A 21,385-nucleotide genomic window follows, 5' to 3' on the forward strand; every position below is an offset into this window, starting at 1 on the left:
TTCTTTCTGTGAGTCAACAGTTGGCGATCAAAACTACAGAAGAAGGTGCCAATATGATCAAGCTAGGGCTTGCCCTTAGAAGGTCAGGAGTTACCAAGTTATCAGTGATTATCACTTTATGAGGTACTTTTATAAATAATGGTTTATTAATTATTTCAACAGCCTGGTCAAATATGGCCTTTTAACCTTATTTTATAGATAGGGAAAACGAGGTTTTGCAAGTATACTGGTATTTATTTTTGTTTTTGTATTATTTTGCTGCTATTATAAGTTACTACAAGCAGTTGCTTAAAATAACACAAATTTATTATCTTATATTTCTGGATTCCATAAGTTTTAAATGGGTCTGATCATGCTAAAATGAAGGTGTCGATAATGCTGCATTCCTTTGTGGAAGCTCTAGGTGAGGATCTGTTTCTTTGCTTTTTCTAACTTCTAGAAGCTACTTGTATTCCTTGGCTTGTGGCCACCCTCAAGCCAGTGATGGCCAGTCAAGTCCTTCTCATGTTGTATCATTCTCATACTGACTCTCCTGCCTCTGCCTCTCTCTTTCATGAATAAGAACCCTTGCGATTACCTGGGCCCCACTTGGATAATCCAGGGTAACTTCCCCATTTTAAATTCAGCTGATTAGCAATCTTAATTCCATATTCAGCCATAATTCCTCCTTGCCAGGAAAGCAACCTATTTGGAGGTTCCAGGAATTAGAACATATGTCTAAAACAGAGTCTGATTCCACAGAGGACATTGTGGAATATCCTCTCTGTCGGCCATTATTTTGCCTACCACAGCAAGGTTACACGGCTGCCTGACTCTTGGAAAGAAATCCTCTGATTCTCAAATCTAATCAGATATTATGTAAAAACAGCACTTCCGATATAATCTTTCCATCTTTTCAGGATACATGTGATGAGTTTAGAAACCAAATGAAAAATGGAAAACTTATCTGCACTCGAGAAAGTGACCCTGTCCGGGGTCCAGATGGCAAGACACATGGCAATAAGTGTGCTATGTGTAAGGAAAAACTGTGAGTATGTTTCAAAATGAGCTTTTGACTGTGAATCTTAAAGTACAATAGTCATTTCTTACCAGTTTGAGAAAATGACAGTTGTCTTAGAAGCAGATCTAGTAATGAATGAGGTGTTTGTTCACTTTGATTGAAATGGTTCATTGTTTTTCCCCCAGGGAAAGGGAAGCAGCTGAAAAAAAAAAGAAAGAGGATGAAAACAGGAGCAATACAGGAGAAAGGAGCAATGACAAAGAGGTAATAGATGTTAGACACTCTAATACCTGAATTCAGTTAGTTCACTGTATGGTAAATTTATTCAACAAATATTCATGAAATGCTGACTCTGTCCCAATCATTGGCAATAAAATGGTTAACAATGAAGTCATGGCCAGATCTTGAAAATAAATAGCATGCTCTTCAATTCCCCAAGAGTGACTCTGATGCAAATGTAGAACCAGTGACAATTGTTAGATTATTGTAGTTAGCCAGTGAATTTCATTTTTGAATTTTTTCTTTCCTTTGAGACAGGGTCTTGCTGTTGCTCAGGCTTGTCTTGAACTCCTGAGTTCAAGCGATCCACTGGAGCTCAGGTCTCAGCCTCCCAAAGTGCTGGGATTACATGAGCCATCACACTTGGCTGTTTCTGAATTTTTTAAACAAATAAATATCAAACAATCAGATGCCAAAAATTACAAAGAAAATTAGTATCAAAAGTTTGGAGTTTGAGGCCAGGAACGGTGGCTCACGACTGTAATCCCAGCACTTTGAGAAGCCGAGGCGGGCGGATCACGAGGTCAGGAGATTGAGACCATCCTGGCTGACACGGTGAAACCCCGTCTCTACTAAAAATACAAAAAATTAGCCAGGTGTGGTGGCGGGTGCCTGTAGTCCCAGCTACTCGGGAGGATGAGGCAGCAGAATGGCATGAACCCGGGAGGCAGAACTTGCAGTGAGCTGAGATCGCACTATTGCACTCCAGCAGCCTGGGCGACAGAGCGAGACTCCATCTCAAAAAAAAAAACAAAAAACAAACAAACAAAAAAAAAAACAGAAAGAAAAAAAGTTGGAGTTTGAGATAATAAATTCTTGATCTGGCATTTCATTGCCACCTAGTGTTCAGTTTTGGTCTTCATAAATAGTATTCAACACTACAACACCAACACATAGAATATTACACAGCACAATTTCTTTTAATCCACTGATGGACTCCAGTTAGAACAGAAAAATGGTAAAATTTCTCTAGGAAGATTTTTCCTATTAGTAGGGCAACTTTTCATTAAGCCTGTAGTGACTACAGAAAATGAAACATTAATAGTAATTATCATTATTTAAAAATATTTTGGGAACTTTATGGCACAACTTCACATGATCTTTAAAGGACATCTATTTAAAATCTTGGTAAATTTTTAATTTTATGATCCTTATTTTAAAAATTTCAAACAGAAGAATGCTATCTATATGTATATATAGAAAATATTGAGTGAAAAAAACCAACAACAAAGAAAATACAGAGGCAGGGTGTGGTAACTCACTCTTATAATTCCAGTGTTTTGGGAGACCAGAGCACGAGAATTTCTTGAGCCTAAGAGTTCAAAACCAGCCTGGGCAACATAGTGAGACCCTGTCTCTACAAAATAATAATAATAACAATAATAATAAAAATAGCCGTGCATGATGGTGCAAACCTGCAACTCTAGCTACTGGGAGGTTAAGGTGAGCAGATCACTTGAGCCCAGGAGTTCAAGGCAGCAGTGAGCTGTGGTAGCATTATCGCACTCCAGCCTGGGCAACAGAGTGAGAACTTGTCTTAAAAAAATAAATAAAAAGAAAATATTGAGATTGTGTGTGTGTGTGTGTGTGTGTGCGTGTGTGTGTGTGTGAAATAGAGAACTACAGTTTTATCTACACATGCAAAGTTAAATAAGGTTTACCAATAATTATATTTAAACCTCCCCCAAAATCTATGCAGTGGGTAATATTTTTCCAATTTTTTAGAATTCAGGAAAACTTAAGAGAAGTTAGCTACACATAAATCATGAATAGAAGAACCAAAGACTGAATTGCAGGGTTGCAATACAGTCAGAGGAGTGCTATTATAAACGTATGTGGTATTGTGAGCACCTGGAAAAGAAAATACTTCCAGTAATTTGTGAAAATAGTGGTTGTGAGACATTTAATATGTTGATAGGTATTTAATTCCAGAGAATTTTTTTAAATGCTGCAATAAAAAGTAAGGCCTGGAATTGTTTGTTTACGGACATCACAATTTAAAGAAAGAAGGGTAAGTACAATCTAGGTTATTGTGTTATATTTTAAGGTAATGTTTCCATATCATCACTTTGGCTCTTTGGGCTTAAACGAAGTTCCAGTGACTTCTGTAGCTCTCTGAAGATTTTAATACATTCCAGATCCTGTCTGTAGACTCGGTTCTATTGGCTTCTTTTTACGATCATTATGTTTCAATGAACACAAAAGGCAGCTCCATATCCTTATCCACAGATAGGAGTTTTATTCTCCGCCTTGTAAAAGCAAATAAGTAAAAAGGTATAGCCTGGTGGTTAGCAGGTTTCTGATCACAAATTCAACACTGACTTTATTTAGTATCTCTGAGATTTATTTTTCTCATCTGTAAAATGGGAATGATGAGTATTTATTTATAAGATTTTTACAACCACTAAAATAAATCTGTTAAGCCACACAACAAAGCACTTTGCACAATAAAAATGCTTTTTTTTGTTTGTTTGTTCTTGGTAAATTGTTGTTGAGAAATGAAGCTGAAAGTTTACATGTTTTATGTTTTGCAGAAGAGTGTCTTTTAGTTCATTCCAGGGCTTTTGAAGTAGACTTTTTATGTGTGGAATACTGAGTGCAATCGTGGGGAGACAGGTTTGGGGCTCCGCCTCATAGAAAATTGTATTAAAATGAGATGGGGCAGGGCACTGGGGGCTCATGCCTGTAATCTCAGTGCTTTAGGAGGCCAATGTGTGACAATTACTTGAAGCCAAGAGTTTAAGACCAGCCCAGGCAACTTTTTAAAGAGACTCCCGTCTCTACAAAAAATTTTAAAATATTAGCTAGGCACCGTGGCACATGCCTATAGTTCTAGCTACTTAGGAGGCTGAGGTGGGAGTGTTGCTTGAGCCCAGCAGTTGGAGGCTGTGATGAGCTATGATTGCACCACTGCACTCCAGGCTGGACAACAGAGCAAGATCATATATATATATATATATACACACACACACACACACACACAAACACACACACACACACATATGTACACACACACATGCATATACACACACACGCATATACACACACACACACACGCATATATACACAGACACACACACACACACACATACATGTAGTTTTTAAAGGAATAGGCTGCTTTAGGCAGTACTGAAATTCCATTAGGGCAAGACAATCATTTGAGAGAGATGCAATGAACAGATTCAAACTTCTTACGTAGAGATTGAATAAAGTGCCTTTAAAACATATTTCTTCTCTGAAATTTTACTTTCTCTGCTTTTTTTCCTGTGTTATGAGTTTATGTCTAATCAGTCAATCACGTTATCAGGTTTTAAAGATTATACCATGACAGTAACATCTTTTTCTGCTACTGTTGGTAGGATCTGTGTCGTGAATTTCGAAGCATGCGGATAAATGGGAAGCTTATCTGCACCAGAGAGAATAACCCTGTTCGAGGCCCATATGGCAAGATGCACATCAATAAATGTGCTATGTGTCAGAGCATCTTGTACGTAAAAAGGTTTATCAATCAATTTGATAGTTGTGCCTGTTTGCCAGAAGTTAGTTCTTGTTACTTTTAAAACCTAAGACACTTGGCATCACACATTAATGATACAATAGCTCCTCTCTTTTGAAGAGACAATTTCCAAAGCCCTTTCACAATAATTTTTTTATTTTGATGTTGAGAAGCATAATCACACCCAGAACCTCTGGGGTAGGAAGAGGTAGCTTATCAGCTACGTAACCTGGGACAGGCCAGTTCATTGTGCAGAGCCTCAGTTCCTCCTGAGGGAAAAATAACTGCACAATACAGTTTTGCGGAGATTCGAGGACATTTTAAAAATGCTTCTGAACTTCAAAGCATTATACCTATGTAAATAACAATCAAAACTATGAGTTTAGTTATAATTTAATTAGAAAAGTAAAAATGAAAATTATAAAAACTTTCTAGATGAGAGTCATAAGTCTGTTACATTAAGGAAAAATAAAGACCTTTTAGGATCATATTTTTCTGGATAAGAGTATAGTAACAGCATCTATGATAGTTGATAGCATTGCCACAAATATATTATCATGAAAATTCCAACAATCAGAACTGATTAGCTTACAGAAAGGTATTCTTAGAATTTTATTTTCAAATATAAGAAAATAGTGTTAGATTTGCTAATGTTTAGCATTGAAGAAACACTTGGTTAAAGACAATTCAGTAACAACCCTAGAAAAATTACCCTATCTTTTTTTTTTTAATCTGCAGCGATCGAGAAGCTAATGAAAGAAAAAAGAAAGATGAAGAGAAATCAAGTAGCAAGTCCTCAAATAATGCAAAGGTTATTTCTTAAAGGATACCAGAATAACTGTCTTACTTTTCACCCTCAGAATTTTGCGTTCTTCTCCAGTTTTGGGAATAATAAAGATACAAATCTCTTAACTTCAAAGAAAATTGATTTTGCTAGTCTTGTCACTTTGGATCATAACAAGATTTTCTGGGGAGCTTTGGACTCTGATATCTTTTTTGATTTTGTAGAAAATTCTCTGAGAGTGTGTGTCAATTGATGTTTTAGTCTTTCCTCCTTGGGAGAAATATGGATTGAAAAGTAGAGGGTAAAATTCTTTACCAACTCAACTGCATGCTTATCTTTGACACTTTAAGTGTGAAATAAGGCTTTGGGTAGCTCCTTGATATTTATTTTAATAATTCAGGCAATATAATCTAAGTCTCCCTTTTAGCTTCCCTTCTGTTTTTACCAGATGATTTTATCAGCATTAAAGAATCAGTAGTGTGCGTGCATGATGCTTTCTTTTCTATTTCTTTTTCTTTTTTTTTTTTTAATTTTTTTTCTCTTTTTCTTTTTTTTTTTATTATACTTTAAGTTCTAGGGTACATGTGCATAACGTGCAGGTTTGTTACATATGTATACTTGTGCCATGTTGCTGTGCTGCACCCATCAACTTGTCAGCACCCATTAATTCATCATTTATATCATGTATAACTCCCAATGAAATCCCTCCCCCCTCCCCCCTCCCCATGATAGGCCCCAGTGTGTGATGTTCCCCTTCCCGAGTCCAGGTGATCTCATTGTTCAGTTCCCACCTATGAGTGAGAACATGCAGTGTTTGGTTTTCTGTTCTTGTGATAGTTTGCTAAGAATGATGGTTTCCAGCTGCATCCATGTCCCTACAAAGGACACAAACTCATCCTTTTTTATGGCTGCATAGTATTCCATGGTGTATATGTGCCACATTTTCTTAATCCAGTCTGTCACAGATGGACATTTGGGTTGATTCCAAGTCTTTGCTATTGCGAATAGTGCCGCAATAAACATACGTGTGCATGTGTCTTTGTAGTAGAATAATTTATAATCCTTTGGGTATATACCCAGTAGTGGGATGGCTGGGTCATATGGTACATCTAGTTCTAGATCCTTGAGGAATTGCCATACTGTTTTCCATAATGGTTGAACCAGTTTACAATCCCACCAACAGTGTAAAAGTGTTCCTATTTCTCCACATCCTCTCCAGCACCTGTTGTTTCCTGACTTTTTAATGATTGCCATTCTAACTGGTGTGAGATGGTATCTCATTGTGGTTTTGATTTGCATTTCTCTGATGGCGAGTGATGATGAGCATTTTTTCATATGTCTGTTGGCTGTATGAATGTCTTCTTTTGAGAAATGTCTGTTCATATCCTTTGCCCACTTTTTGATGGGGTTGTTTGTTTTTTTCTTGTATATTTGTTTGAGTTCTTTGTAGATTCTGGATATTAGCCCTTTGTCAGATGAGTAGATTGCAAAAATTTTCTCCCATTCTGTAGGTTGCCTGTTCACTCTGGTGGTAGTTTCTTTTGCTGTGCAGAAGCTCTTTAGTTTCATTAGATCCCATGTGTCAATTTTGGCTTTTGCTGCCGTTGCTTTTGGTGTTTTAGACATGAAGTCCTTGCCCTTGCCTATGTCCTGAATGGTACTACCTAGATTTTCTTCTAGGGTTTTTATGGTATCAGGTCTAACATTTAAGTCTCTAATCCACCTTGACTTAATCTTCGTAAAAGGAGTAAGGAAAGGATCCAGTTTCAGCTTTCTACTTACGGCTAGCCAATTTTCCCAGCACCATTTATTAAATAGGGAATCCTTTCCCCATTTCTTGTTTCTCTCAGGTTTGTCAAAGATCAGATGGCTGTAGATGTGTGGTATTATTTCTGAGGACTCTGTTCTGTTCCATTGGTCTATAGCTCTGTTTTGGTACCAGTACCATGCTGTTTTGGTTACTGTAGCCTTGTAGTATAGTTTGAAGTCAGGTAGCATGACGCCTCCAGCTTTGTCCTTTTGACTTAGGATTGTCTTGGCAATGCGGGCTCTTTTTGGTTCCATATGAACTTTAAAGCAGTTTTTTCCAATTCTGTGAAGAAACTCATTGGTAGCTTGATGGGGATGGCATTGAATCTATAAATAACCTTGGGCAGTATGGCCATTTTCACGATATTGATTCTTCCTATCCATGAGCATGGTATGTTCTTCCATTTGTTTGTGTCCTCTTTGATTTCACTGAGCAGTGGTTTGTAGTTCTCCTTGAAGAGGTCCTTTACATCCCTTGTAAGCTGGATTCCTAGGTATTTTATTCTCTTTGAAGCAATTGTGAATGGAAGTTCATTCCTGATTTGGCTCTCTGCTTGTCTGTTACTGGTGTATAAGAATGCTTGTGATTTTTGCACATTAATTTTGTATCCTGAGACTTTGCTGAAGTTGCTTATCAGCTTAAGGAGATTTTGGGCTGAGACGATGGGGTTTTCTAAATATACAATCATGTCATCTGCAAACAGGCACAATTTGACTTCTTCTTTTCCTAACTGGATACCCTTGATTTCTTTCTCTTGCCTGATTGCCCTAGCCAGAACTTCCAACACTACGTTGATTAGGAGTGGTGAGAGAGGGCATCCCTGTCTTGTGCCAGTTTTGAAAGGGAATTTTTCCAGTTTTTGCCCATTCAGTATGATATTAGCTGTGGGTTTGTCATAAATAGCTCTTATTATTTTGAGGTACGTTCCATCAATACCGAATTTATTGAGCGTTTTTAGCATGAAGGGCTGTTGAATTTTGTCAAAAGCCTTTTCTGCATCTATTGAGATAATCATGTGGTTCTTGTCTTTGGTTCTGTTTATATGCTGGATTACGTTTATTGATTTGCAAATGTTGAACCAGCCTTGCATCCCAGGGATGAAGCCCACTTGATCATGGTGGATAAGCTTTTTGATGTGCTGCTGAATCCGGTTTGCCAGTATTTTATTGAGGATTTTTGCATCGATGTTCGTCAGGGATATTGGTCTAAAATTCTCTTTTTTTGTTGTGTCTCTGCCAGGCTTTGGTATCAGGATGATGTTGGCCTCATAAAATGAGTTAGGGAGGATTCCCTCTTTTTCAATTGATTGGAATAGTTTCAGAAGGAATGGTACCAGCTCCTCCTTGTACCTCTGGTAGAATTCAGCTGTGAATCCATCTGGTCCTGGACTTTTTTTGGTGGGTAGGCTATTAATTGTTGCCTCAATTTCAGAGCCTGCTATTGGTCTATTCAGGGATTCAACTTCTTCCTGGTTTAGTCTTGGGAGAGTGTAAGTGTCCAGGAAATTATCCATTTCTTCTAGATTTTCTAGTTGATTTGCGTAGAGGTGTTTATAGTATTCTCTGATGGTAGTTTGTATTTCTGTGGGGTCGGTGCTGATATCCCCTTTATCATTTTTTATTGCGTCTATTTGATTCCTCTCTCTTTTCTTCTTTATTAATCTTGCTAGCGGTCTGTCAATTTTGTTGATCTTTTCAAAAAACCAACTCCTGGATTCATTGATTTTTTGGAGGGTTTTTGTGTCTCTAGCTCCTTCAGTTCTGCTCTGATCTTAGTTATTTCTTGCCTTCTGCTAGCTTTTGAATGTGTTTGCTCTTGCCTCTCTAGTTCTTTTAATTGTGATGTTAGAGTGTCAATTTTAGATCTTTCCTGCTTTCTCTTGTGGGCATTTAGTGCTATAAATTTCCCTCTACACACTGCTTTAAATGTGTCCCAGAGATTCTGGTATGTTGTATCTTTGTTCTCATTGGTTTCAAAGAACATCTTTATTTCTGCTTTCATTTCGTTATGTACCCAGTAGTCATTCAGGAGCAGGTTGTACAGTTTCCATGTAGTTGAGCAGTTTTGATTGAGTTTCTTAGTCCTGAGTTCTAGTTTGATTGCACTGTGGTCTGAGAGACAGTTTGTTATAATTTCTGTTCTTTTACATTTGCTGAGGAGTGCTTTACTTCCAATTATGTGGTCAATTTTGGAATAAGTGCAATGTGGTGCTGAGAAGAATGTATATTCTGTTGATTTGGGGTGGAGAATTCTATAGATGTCTATTAGGTCCGCTTGGTACAGAGATGAGTTCAATTCCTGGATATCCTTGTTAACTTTCTGTCTCATTGTTCTGTCTAATGTTGACAGTGGAGTGTTGAAGTCTCCCATTGTTATTGTATGGGAGTCTAAGTCTCTTTGTAAGTCTCTAAGGACTTGCTTTATGAATCTGGGTGCTCCTGTATTGGGTGCATATATATTTAGGATAGTTAGCTCTTCCTGTTGAATTGATCCCTTTACCATTATGTAATGGCCTTCTTTGTCTCTTTTGATCTTTGAGGGTTTAAAGTCTGTTTTATCAGAGACTAGGATTGCAACCCCTGCTTTTTTTTTTCTCCATTTGCTTGGTAGATCTTCCTCCATCCCTTTATTTTGAACCTATGTATGTCTCTGCATGTGAGATGGGTCTCCTGAATACAGCAGACTGATGGGTCTTGACTCTTTATCCAGTTTGCTAGTCTGTGTCTTTTAATTGGAGCATTTAGTCCATTTACATTTAAGGTTAATATTGTTATGTGTGAACTTGATCCTGCCATTATGATATTAACTGGTTATTTTTCTCGTTAGTTGATGCAGTTTCTTCCTAGCCTCGATGGTCTTTACATTTTGGCATGTTTTTGCAATGGCTGGTACCGGTTGTTCCTTGCCATGTTTAGGGCTTCCTTCAGGGTCTCTTGTAAGGCAGGCCTGGTGGTGACAAAATCTCTAAGCATTTGCGTATCTGTAAAGGATTTTATTTCTCCTTCACTTATGAAACTTAGTTTGGCTGGATATGAAATTCTGGGTTTAAAATTCTTTTCTTTAAGAACATTGAATATTGGCCCCCACTCTCTTCTGGCTTGCAGAGTTTCTGCCGAGAGATCTGCTGTTAGTCTGATGGGCTTCCCTTTGTGGGTAACCCGACCTTTCTCTCTGGCTGCCCTTAAGATTTTTTCCTTCATTTCAACTTTGGTGAATCTGACAATTATGTGTCTTGGAATTGCTCTTCTCCAGGAGTATCTTTGTGGCGTTCTCTGTATTTCCTGAATTTGAATGTTGGCCTGCCCTACTAGGTTGGGGAAGTTCTCCTGGATGATATCCTGAAGAGTGTTTTCCAACTTGGTTCCATTTTCCCCTTCACTTTCAGGCACCCCAATCAGACGTAGATTTGGTCTTTTTACATAATCCCATACTTCTTGCAGGCTTTGTTCATTTCTTTTTCTTCTTTTTTCTTTTGGTTTCTCTTCTCGCTTCATTTCATTCATTTGATCCTCAATCGCTGATACTCTTTCTTCCAGCTGATCAAGTCGGGTACAGAAGCTTGTGCATTTGTCACATATTTCTCGTGTCATGGTTTTCATCTCTGTCATTTCGTTTATGACCTTCTCTGCATTAATTAGTCTAGCTGTCAATTCTTCCACTCTTTTTTCAAGATTTTTAGTTTCTTTGTGCTGGGTACGTAATTCCTCCTTTAGCTCTGAGAAGTTTGATGGACTGAAGCCTCTTCTCTCATCTCGTCAAAGTCATTCTCTGACCAGCTTTGATCCGTTGCTGGCGATGGGCTGCGCTCCTTTGCAGGGGGAGATGCGCTCTTATTTTTTGAATTTCCAGCTTTTCTGCCCTGCTTCTTCCCCATCTTTGTGGTTTTATCTGCCTCTGGTCTTTGATGATGGTGACGTACTGATGGGGCTTCGGTATAGGTGTCCTTCCTGTTTGATAGTTTTCCTTCTGACAGTCAGGACCCTCAGCTGTAGGTCTGTTGGAGATTGCTTGAGGTCCACTCCAGACCCTGTTTGCCTGGGTATCAGCAGCAGAGTTTGCAGAAGATAGAATATTGCTGAACAGCGAGTGTACCTGTCTGATTCTTACTTTGGAAGCTTCCTCTCAGGGGTGTACTCCACCCTGTGAGGTGTGGGGTGTCAGACTGCCCCTAGTGGGGGATGTCTCCCAGTTAGGCTACTCAGGGGTCAGGGACCCACTTGAGCAGGCAGTCTGTCTGTTCTCAGATCTCAACCTCCGTGTTGGGAGATCCACTGCTCTCTTCAAAGCTGTCAGACAGAGTAGTTTGCGTCTGCAGAGGTTCTGCTGCCTTTTTGTTGTTGTTGTTGTTTTTAGCTGTGCCCTGTCCCAAGAGGTGGAGTCTACAGAGACAGGCAGGTTTCCTTGAGCTGCTGTGAGCTCCACCCAGTTCGAGCTTCCCAGCGGCTTTGTTTACCTACTTAAGCCTCAGCAATGGCGGGCGCCCCTCCCCCAGCCTCGCTGCTGCCTTGCGGTTAGATCGCAGACTGCTGTGTTAGCAATGAGGGAGGCTCCGTGGGCATGGGACCCTCCCGGCCAGGTGTGGGATATATTCTCCTGGTGTGCCCGTTTGCTTAAAGTGCAATATTGGGGTGGGAGTTACCCGATTTTCCAGGTGTTGTGTGTCTCAGTTCCCCTGGCTAGGAAAAGGGATTCCCTTCCCCCTTGCGCTTCCCAGGTGAGGCGATGCCTCGCCCTGCTTCAGCTCTCGCTGGTCGGGCTGCAGCAGCTGACCAGCACCGATTGTCCGGCACTCCCTAGTGAGATGACCCCAGTACCTCAGTTGAAAATGCAGAAATCACCGGTCTTCTGTGTCGCTCGCGCTGGGAGTTGGAGACTGGAGCTGTTCGTATTCGGCCATCTTCCTCTGCCCCCTAAAGTGGTTTTCTCTATTTCTTTTTCAGGACTACAAAGAAGACGTCTTCATTCAGTTCTTTAATAGTAACAATCACATTTGTAGAGTTAGATCCCTAAGCAATTGTCCTTTTGTCAAAAGCATGCTTCATCGGGAAAATAGGGGAAAGGAAGGATGGATGAACGGGAGGAAAAAACAAGAAGGTCTATCAAGTGTTGTGTTATGTTTCCCTACATTTTTCAGGACCAGTGCAGACAGGTTCAGAATGAGGCAGAGGATGCAAAGTTTAGACAACCTGTGCGTTCCTTGGCCTCTGTTGCCAGGATAAGTACAGTGAGTCTGAGCCCAGAACTAAGAGAGGACTTCCTAAAACCAAGTTTGAAAAAATCACTAAGCCAAAAAGGGACAAAGTCATGTTCACTTTCCCTTTCTCATTTTCTAGGATGAGTGCAGTGAATTTCGAAACTATATAAGGAACAATGAGCTCATCTGCCCTAGAGAGAATGACCCAGTGCACGGTGCTGATGGAAAGTTCTATACAAACAAGTGCTACATGTGCAGAGCTGTCTTGTGAGTAAGATGATTCTGCTCCTCCTGCAGCTAGCAGGGGAAGTGCATTTTTAGAAACTGCTGATTGAATAAATTTGTGTATTTATGAACACTATGGGATTTTAAAAATAAGTCTTTAGAATTAAAGTCCTCAAATTGAGAACACCTGATATAGTAGAAAGAACATTTAGACTTGGAGACAGAAATTCCCTAAGTTCTAACCAAGATGTATACTAACTGTGTCATTAAACAATTTGTTTTCCACTTTCAGCATCATAATTAGAAGAAATTCTTCAAGATCTTTATTCCACAACTAGATCAGACTCAATTGAGATGCCTCATAAAAATAAACACAAATTTTTACACCCCAAAATATATTATATCAGAATCTTGGGGTGATGTAACTTATTTTTTAGAAAGAGTTTCTAGGTTATTCTAAAAAGCAACTGGAAGTGGAGACCAATGGACATTATAAATGATGATGATGATGATGGTTGTAAAGCGCACTGTGAACACAACAATAGTCAAATTTATTTAGCTTTTCATAGTGAGTGTTCTTTGAGAGAGGAATTACCAAATACTGCTCTCATTTTATGTTCTAGAAAATCAAAACTTAAGAACATTAAGCCACTTGTCATCTGTTAAGTGATGAAAGTTCTAAGCCAGCTCCTAATTGTGTAATTTTCTTAATATGTCATCCTGGTCACTATCTCAATGTTCTGTGATTATGATTTATTTATTTGTTTATTTATTTACTGAGACAGTGTCTCACTCTGCTGCCCAGGCTGGAGTGCAATGGTGCAATCTCAGGTCACTGCAACCTCTGCCTCCAGGGTTCAAGAGATTCTCCTGCCTCAGCCTTCCAAGTAGCTAGGATAGCAAGTGTGCACCACCGTGCGCAGCTAATTTTTGTATTTTTAATAGAGACGGAGTTTCTGTTGGCCAGGCTGGTCTCCAATTCCTGACCTCAGGTGATTTGCCAGCCTAGGCCTCCCAAAATGCTGGGGTTATAGGCGTGAGGTACCATGCCTGGCATCTGTCATATTTTATGAGGATTGCTTTACTTCTCACTGAAAGTTATAGGAACTGTTTCTTATTTTCAGTTACTTTTTGTTTTCTTCTCTAGTCTAACAGAAGCTTTGGAAAGGGCAAAACTTCAAGAAAAGCCATCCCATGTTAGAGCTTCTCAAGAGGAAGACAGCCCAGACTCTCTCAGTTCTCTGGTAAGGAGGACTATTTCTGAAAAGCTACTTATCAGTTTAATTTTCTCGATTTTTTTTTGACCTGTTGCTATTTGCTGTTTCCGTAGAAGGGTCTGAGGTTTGCTGATTCAGTGCATCCTGAAGTCATTTGAGGACTGTATGCAGTTTATGCTTGGCAAGAGTTCTGGGGTTTCTCATTAGTGCCTTATTCTGTGCCCTTTGAGATTATTTGCCTTGCTTCAGTTTAGTACATTTTGAAATTTACAATGTGGGTGTGGAATAATTGTGACTAATCTCACTTGTGGTAGAATACGTAGTCAGGTGCCTCAATTCTGTAATTTTAGCAGACCAACAAGTTTCCTCACCTAGCTTCCGCTTATTTCCCTCCTCCAACCAAATCTGTGTTCACATCCTGGAACTCTACGGCAAGCATGCTCACAGGTGTAAATTTCCACAAATTAGCAATTCATAGTGGCTGAAACTTCTTTTTTAAAATATAGGCTGAGCTGGGTGTGGTGGCTCGTGTAAATTGGGCTCTACATCAGGGATACAAAGGCAGGGAGAAGAGCTATTAACAAAATATGTTTTTTTTTAAAAAAATACTAAAGTATAATAGTCACATAAAAGAAATGCACATATTTCTTCTGTGATAGCAGCAAGAAATAAGGTATCATCAGCAGACCAGTAGCCCCCTCATTCTCCCTCATAATCTACGGTCTGTTTTGGAGCTGAGATTTCTTTTGGAGAAATAAATCTTTCATTAATCATTTCTTTTTATCAAGCCAGCAGTCCTTTTGTCAGTCTACAAATACTTATTGAGCACCCACTATTTTTCCAGGCATTATTTATGTATGCTAGGTTAATAGCCATGAACAAAACAGATAGCACTCATTACACGAAGTTCATAGTATATTGGAAAAGCAGATACAATAAATAATATAAATAAATAAATAAAATAATGCCAAGGAGGACATAAGGCAGAAAAAAAAATGGTACAGTAAATTCTGAGATGGGGAGGGGAGGGGATACAATTTTACTTGGCATATATAGGGAATAACTCTCTCAGAAGCTGACATTTACATTAAGACCTAAGGGTACTGATTCAGTAGGTATATATGAGGGGAACATACTCCAGGGAGAAAACATAGCAAAGCGTTTAGTGTTGTTGAAATAGAGCTACCTCAGCTGTAGAGGAGGAAGTCAGGAAGCTAACGGGAGGCCATGGTATAAAGCGTTTTGTAGACACTTTTAAAGACTTTGCCTAATATTCTGATTGACGGTTTTGAGAAGAGTAATATGATTTGATTTATATTTTAAAGGAATAACTTTGCCTGATATCTATTGAAAACACTGCAGGGAGGCAAGGGCTGGACAGCTAATTAGCTATGCAGTAGTCTACAGAAGAGATGATGCTAGTTTATATCATGTGGTGGAACTTTTGAGAGGTGGTTAGATGCTGGGTCTGTTTTGAAGGTGGAGTCAACAGAATTTGTTGAGTTGAAGTACGATGTTAAAAAAAATAAAGAGAGAGAGAGAGAGTAAGGAACATTGTAGTACCTTTTGAACATTATAGCACCAGTTACCTGAAAAAATACACTTGATATACCTGGTTGAGTCTAACCTTTGCCAGGGATTCATATAAGTTACTTATCTAAATTCTCCATGAATATTTCTACCAATATGGAACTCACCACAATCTAAAGCAATTCATTTAGGTGTTTGAATCATTTACCAAAACAAAGGAACAAGCAAACAAATACTGCTTGACTTCTCCAAAATGCATATTAGCAGATATAATATTATTAAATTTTCTATGTCATCTTTGTGCCTGTTTTCAGTAAGTAGTTTTCAAGGAATTTATTAATTTCACCTATGTTGTCAAATTTTTTGGCATATAGTTTACATTTCTAAATTATTCTTTTAATATCTACAGCTCATATAACGATGACCTTTTATCTCTAATATTGGTAATATATGTTTTCTTGACTCTGGTCAATTTTGCAAATAGCTTATCAACTTACTAATCTTTTCAAGCAGTTAACTTTTGACTTTGTTCTGTTTTCTATTTCATCAATTTCTCCTCTTTATTATTTATTTAAAAATTTTTCTATGCTCATCATTGGCTAGCTTCTTCAGATGAAAGTTTAGATCATCCATTTTAGAACTTCCTTCTTTTCTAATATATGTATTAAGGCTATAAATTTCCCTCAAATTACTGCTTTGGCTGCTGGGATTTGACAGGTTATATTTTCTTTGTGATTCATTTCATTTCTAAATTCTGTGATTACTTTGAGTCATGAGTTATTTAGAACTCATCCCTTTACTTATAAATATATTTCGTATAAATATTATATACTTGATTCTTTTTGTTCTTCCAGTTTGATAATTTCTGTGTTTTAACTGGAGTACTTACTTGTTAATATTCTATGTAATTACTGATACCATTGGATTTAAGTCTTCCATCATCCTATTTGCTTTTGAATCCATTTTTCTATATTTTGGCTCTACTTTTTGTCTTCTTAAAAAACTAATCAAGTTCTTGTAATTATCATTAATTACTAAACTCATACTCCCAAAACACTACGAAGAGCAAATACGTTTCTTCTTTTACATGGAAAATGTACATATGGTTTTACCATGGAACACATACTGACAACTAAAAGTTACTGAACACTTAGTATGTGACCAATACTGTGTTAAGCATGAACTTACATGCATTATCTGTTTTAATCCCTTAAAGCAGTAATATAAAGTAAGGACTACTATTATTTATGGTTTTCAGATGAGAAAATTAAGGATGAGAAAAGTTAGATAAGTCACTTGTCTAGTTAGTGGTAGAGCTAGGACTCAAAAACTCATGCAATTTATGAGTATTGACCTCTAAGTCTTTCCTTTCTAGGCTGTGTATAACCAGTATCTTCACTTAAAAAGGCAAATATTATTTCTAGCATGCCTATCATTCTAGATTTCTTCTTATGGGCAGGTAATTGTGTCACATATTATAAAGGATTTTTGCTTTCTTATTGCTTTGCTATTCCTTGTTTCTTTGTTTATTTACCTTGTCTAATTAAAAATGGCCAAATTCAGGAAGTTAAATTCGCCTCATATGGTGCAAAATCAATCTTTGAGTTTGAATAACCTATATCACAGTCCTTTTACAACCATTTATTCAAGTTGGATTAAGTAACTCAAGAGGTTTTCTTAAGCCCATCCATCTCCTTGAATGCCATAAAGTAAGTCTGCTTTATGTTTTGCTTCTTCAGGATTCTGAGATGTGCAAAGACTACCGAGTATTGCCCAGGATAGGTTATCTTTGTCCGAAGGATTTAAAGCCTGTCTGTGGTGATGATGGCCAAACCTACAACAATCCCTGCATGCTCTGTCATGAAAATCTGTAAGTATTCAAGTTGCCCCATCATATCTTCCAGTTTAGAATTTCTCAGCTAGAGTGTTAACCCATAGTAACGCACCTATATAAATTCGAAGGGTGTTGCAAGTAATTTATTCATCATAGAAATTAAAAATTTAAAATTTGTGAATTATCTTTCTTATGTGTAAAATAGAAAAGATTTAAGGCTATTCCTTTGGTAAATTGCTTACCTACATTGCTATATGCTCTATTGAGTAAAAGAGAACAAAAAAAATAGTGGGGTTACAATTACAGAACATAGGGATAAGCCTGTGTACAGTCACAGGAGTGTGAACATCATTCATTCTGTGTGTAGTGGACAAAAACAGTAGAGAAGTACTGCTATATAAACCCAGCCCAGTGTATAATATCTAAAAGCTCCTGTGACTATAATATAGCTACAGATTCCCCATTTCTTTAACCCTGCCTCTTGAAAGAAGTAGTACCTTGCAAAAGGAAAGTGCACTGTACAAAAGAAAGCACAATAAGTAAATGGCTGATCTGATGTCTGCTCTCATATTTATGACTATCTGGGTATCTGGAGGCATATTATTTCATGATTCTGAATCTCACTCCCTTCATTGGAGAAATGGAGACAGTTCTCTGAGCTGCTGACTTCACAGATGATTGAGAAGAACTGCTAGATATAAAAATATTTTTATCTTAAGTTAAATACAAGGGATTCATTTTAATATTCTTATTATTGGCTTTAGTTTTGTTGTTGCTACTCTGCTCAAATGCTGTCTGAATTTTTAAATAATTTCCCCTTGCCTCTGTGTGCATCCCTTCCCTTCTCCTGGCCACCATTTGGCCAGCTTTCAAGGAGAGAATGGTGACAAACCTTGTTTTTTCCATCTCACCTGACCCCAGACCTATATTGCAGTTCATGTACTACTTTATCCTTCTTAGGACACTGTAAGCAAGGCCCAGAACATGAGGATAGGACTCCCTGATATCCTGTTTTTTAATCCTGGAAAAATATTTAAAAGAAAAAGGCGCTCCTCAGGTCATATGCTTAAAAACATAAAATCTGAATATAATCCTTCATCTATAGGTAAGGTATGGTAGATAAGGCACTTTCAGATTTCAGTCACTGAATCCCTGCAACCTGCTATGGAATGTTGTTATCTTTATTACGCAGAAGGTTAATCTGAGGCTCAGAGAGTCCAGGTAATTTGATTAAAGTTGCAAAGCTAGGAAGTAAATCAGACAGGATTTTGACCTTATTGATTTGGGTCTAAATACAGTTTTCTTTTTTCTCCACTTAAATTCCTTAGTTTTTCAAAGACCAAAGATTCCTTAGATAATATGAAGAAAGTCACCCCTTTCAAGAAATTTTTTAAAAATTATGTGATGTGAACAATCCACACACATAATATTCATAGGCTCATGGAGCACTTGAAATTCATCCATAGACCTTATAGGTTTTTAAGAATTAAGAAATTCTTAGCAAACTATCGCAAGAACAGAAAACCAAATTCTGCATATTCTCACTCATAGGTGGGAATTGAACAATGAGATCACCTGGACACAGGAAGGGGATCATCACACACCGGGTCCTATTGTGGGGAGCGGGGAGGGGAGAAGGATAGCATTAGGAGATATACGTAATGTAAATGACGAGTTAATGGGTGCAGCACACCAACATGGCACATGTATACATATGTAACAAACTTGCACGTTGTGCACATGTACCCTAGAACTTAAAGTATAATTTAAAAAAAAGAAGAATTAAGAAATTCTTGTTTAAGCAATAAATATAACTGCCCAGGAATTCCATTACTATGTATACCTTATCTGCAGCCCAGAAATCCTTCAATTCCTCTTTGTTGTAAATGTCAGGGCCTAAATTATCCATACAGTTTTCTTCAACATTTTCATCAACTTTATAGACCCATAACAAGTGATCTATTTAAGGGAACTTTAGAGTAAGAAACTGAAATGATGAAAATATTAAGAAAGCATGCCTCACGATAGTTTGTTTGGTTAAGGGAGTTGGGAGTATATATTATAAAGAAGGATCAGGTTATCTGAGGCAAAAGGAAACAATATTCATTTCCAAGGTTTTAGAGAAAGTTATAGGAGAGCAATTTCAACTTAAGCAATGCCAAAAGACAAATTGCACTGCCTTGATAGATAATGAGTTTCCCATTACTAGAAGCAAACAAGTACATGTCTGATTCATAGTATTTCTCCAGTGAAAGGCGTTAAAATTCATACTCCTTAAGATTCATTCCAACCGCAAAACTGAGACTGTATCATTTGTGTCTGGTTATATTTTTCCCCAAGTCATATTACTGGTACTCAATATAGTCAAACATCTCTCTGGGATCTATTTCTCGCATCTGTAAATGCGAGATCACCTTTAGATCAGATGATCCCCAAGTTTATTTCCAACATTCTTTATGACATATATCAGTGAATGAAATGTGACAGGATAGGTCCAGGGCTAGGGGACAAATCTGGAGCAGAAGATAAACAGCCTGGACGATACCTACTGAAAGTGAAAATAGTTGAATGCAGATCCCAGATCCTCCCTCTAAATGCAGTTTGGTTTGATACCAAATGTCCTGCGTGTTGGTCGTTATTTATTTTCTCATTATAACTGAGAACTTCCTCATTGTTGAAGCATCCTCTGATCTGTTTTAGGATACATCAAACAAATACACACATCCGCAGTACAGGGAAGTGTGAGGAGAGCAGCACCCCAGAAACAACCGCTGCCAGTAAGCCCACATCTGTAAGTACATAAGTAGACTGGCCTCCGTGGTTATGTTGTGAGGAGTAGTGGGTTCTGGTTTTGTTCTCTTCCATTGAGTAACAGACATTTATCTGGCCAGAGAGGTAACACTAGGTCAGGTGACCCAGAATTGGTCACATTTTCACTATAAGGATAATTAAGTAATTACTGAAATAAGTGGAAATAATGCAGCAGTTAATATTTTAAACTATTTAATGGATTCATTAATAGATTGTTTATGAGCAATGTCTCCAATATAACATTTCTTATTTCAGGATAGGTTTTATCTTCTGTGATCTACAATACAAAGATGAGACAGAGACCAAGAAAGGTCAGAGAGTGACAGAGTTGGATTTAAACAATTTCTATATAATGCCCATATTCTTGAACTTTACATTGTATTAAATTATTTCCCAGCATTAAAAGTTGCCAGTTTCATTTAAACTCCTGAAAGGATGTTTCAACATACGTTACTGAATTTGACATTCTCCCTGGTGACTATTTAAATAGTCATCCTCAGGGAGATGGTATATTACATGAAAAAATAGGAATTTTCAAATAAGAGAAAAATGTTTTGTTATGGGATAAATATGAGTGCAAAGTTCAGTTTTTGCTGTGCTTCCTATATGAGACTCTTGGCAAATCACATAAATACTCTAAACCAAATATCCCAATGAACTATGAAAATATTCAATAAAGACTGACTTTTATACATTTGGCACAATGTTTGAAAAATTAATGTCACTATTATTACTATGCCTAAGACAAAAGTATGAATTTAGAAAAAGAGAAGAGTCCAAAGTATGAAATTAGATAAACAGACCATGGTATAGTGCTTATTTATTTTTAATAAATTATTTTCAATTGTAGTTTGATAAAATTATATGTAATAAAACAGCATTTTAATGCATTATATTTAATAAAGCTATTTATTATTATTCACATTCTCTTTGCTCCATTCCACTGCCACAGAAAGGTTTGGCAATAATGGAATCAGAAACTATTCAGCCAGATTTGAAAATCTTAGTCAAGCAATATTAGATAAGGCCATATTAAAAACGTCTACCCAACAATCTTTGTTATGGGAAACTGTGAAAACAAGAATCATAAGCTAGAGTCTTCCTAGTTTCACATTAGCAGTTGAAAGCAGTGTAGAGGAAGCCGAGGACCAGAATGAAATCAGAAGACTTTATCTTTCTCATGTGGGCTTGACAAAGTTATTTAC

General features: G+C 37.6%; 1 protein-coding gene across 3 annotated transcripts in view; it reads left to right on the forward strand.

Annotated features, from left to right (window-relative positions):
• SPINK5 (serine peptidase inhibitor, Kazal type 5) overlaps positions 1-21,385 on the forward strand; it is an 81,213-nt gene that overhangs the window by 57,473 nt on the left and 2,355 nt on the right. The window contains exons 25-33 of one of the 3 annotated variants that reach the window (XM_010383368.2): positions 900-1,027; positions 1,186-1,264; positions 4,639-4,766; positions 5,514-5,586; positions 12,504-12,593; positions 12,703-12,830; positions 13,936-14,032; positions 17,275-17,405; positions 20,070-20,160. In XM_010383368.2, coding sequence (XP_010381670.1) covers positions 900-1,027; positions 1,186-1,264; positions 4,639-4,766; positions 5,514-5,586; positions 12,504-12,593; positions 12,703-12,830; positions 13,936-14,032; positions 17,275-17,405; positions 20,070-20,160 — 945 coding nt within the window. The remainder of the gene's footprint in view (positions 1-899; positions 1,028-1,185; positions 1,265-4,638; positions 4,767-5,513; positions 5,587-12,503; positions 12,594-12,702; positions 12,831-13,935; positions 14,033-17,274; positions 17,406-20,069; positions 20,161-21,385) is intronic. The other 2 variants (XM_010383366.2, XM_030927914.1) reach the window with 2 other exon arrangements.

The sequence above is a fragment of the Rhinopithecus roxellana genome, chromosome 3 (genome assembly GCF_007565055.1).
Source record: "Rhinopithecus roxellana isolate Shanxi Qingling chromosome 3, ASM756505v1, whole genome shotgun sequence".
Classification (NCBI taxonomy): Eukaryota; Metazoa; Chordata; class Mammalia; order Primates; family Cercopithecidae; genus Rhinopithecus; species Rhinopithecus roxellana.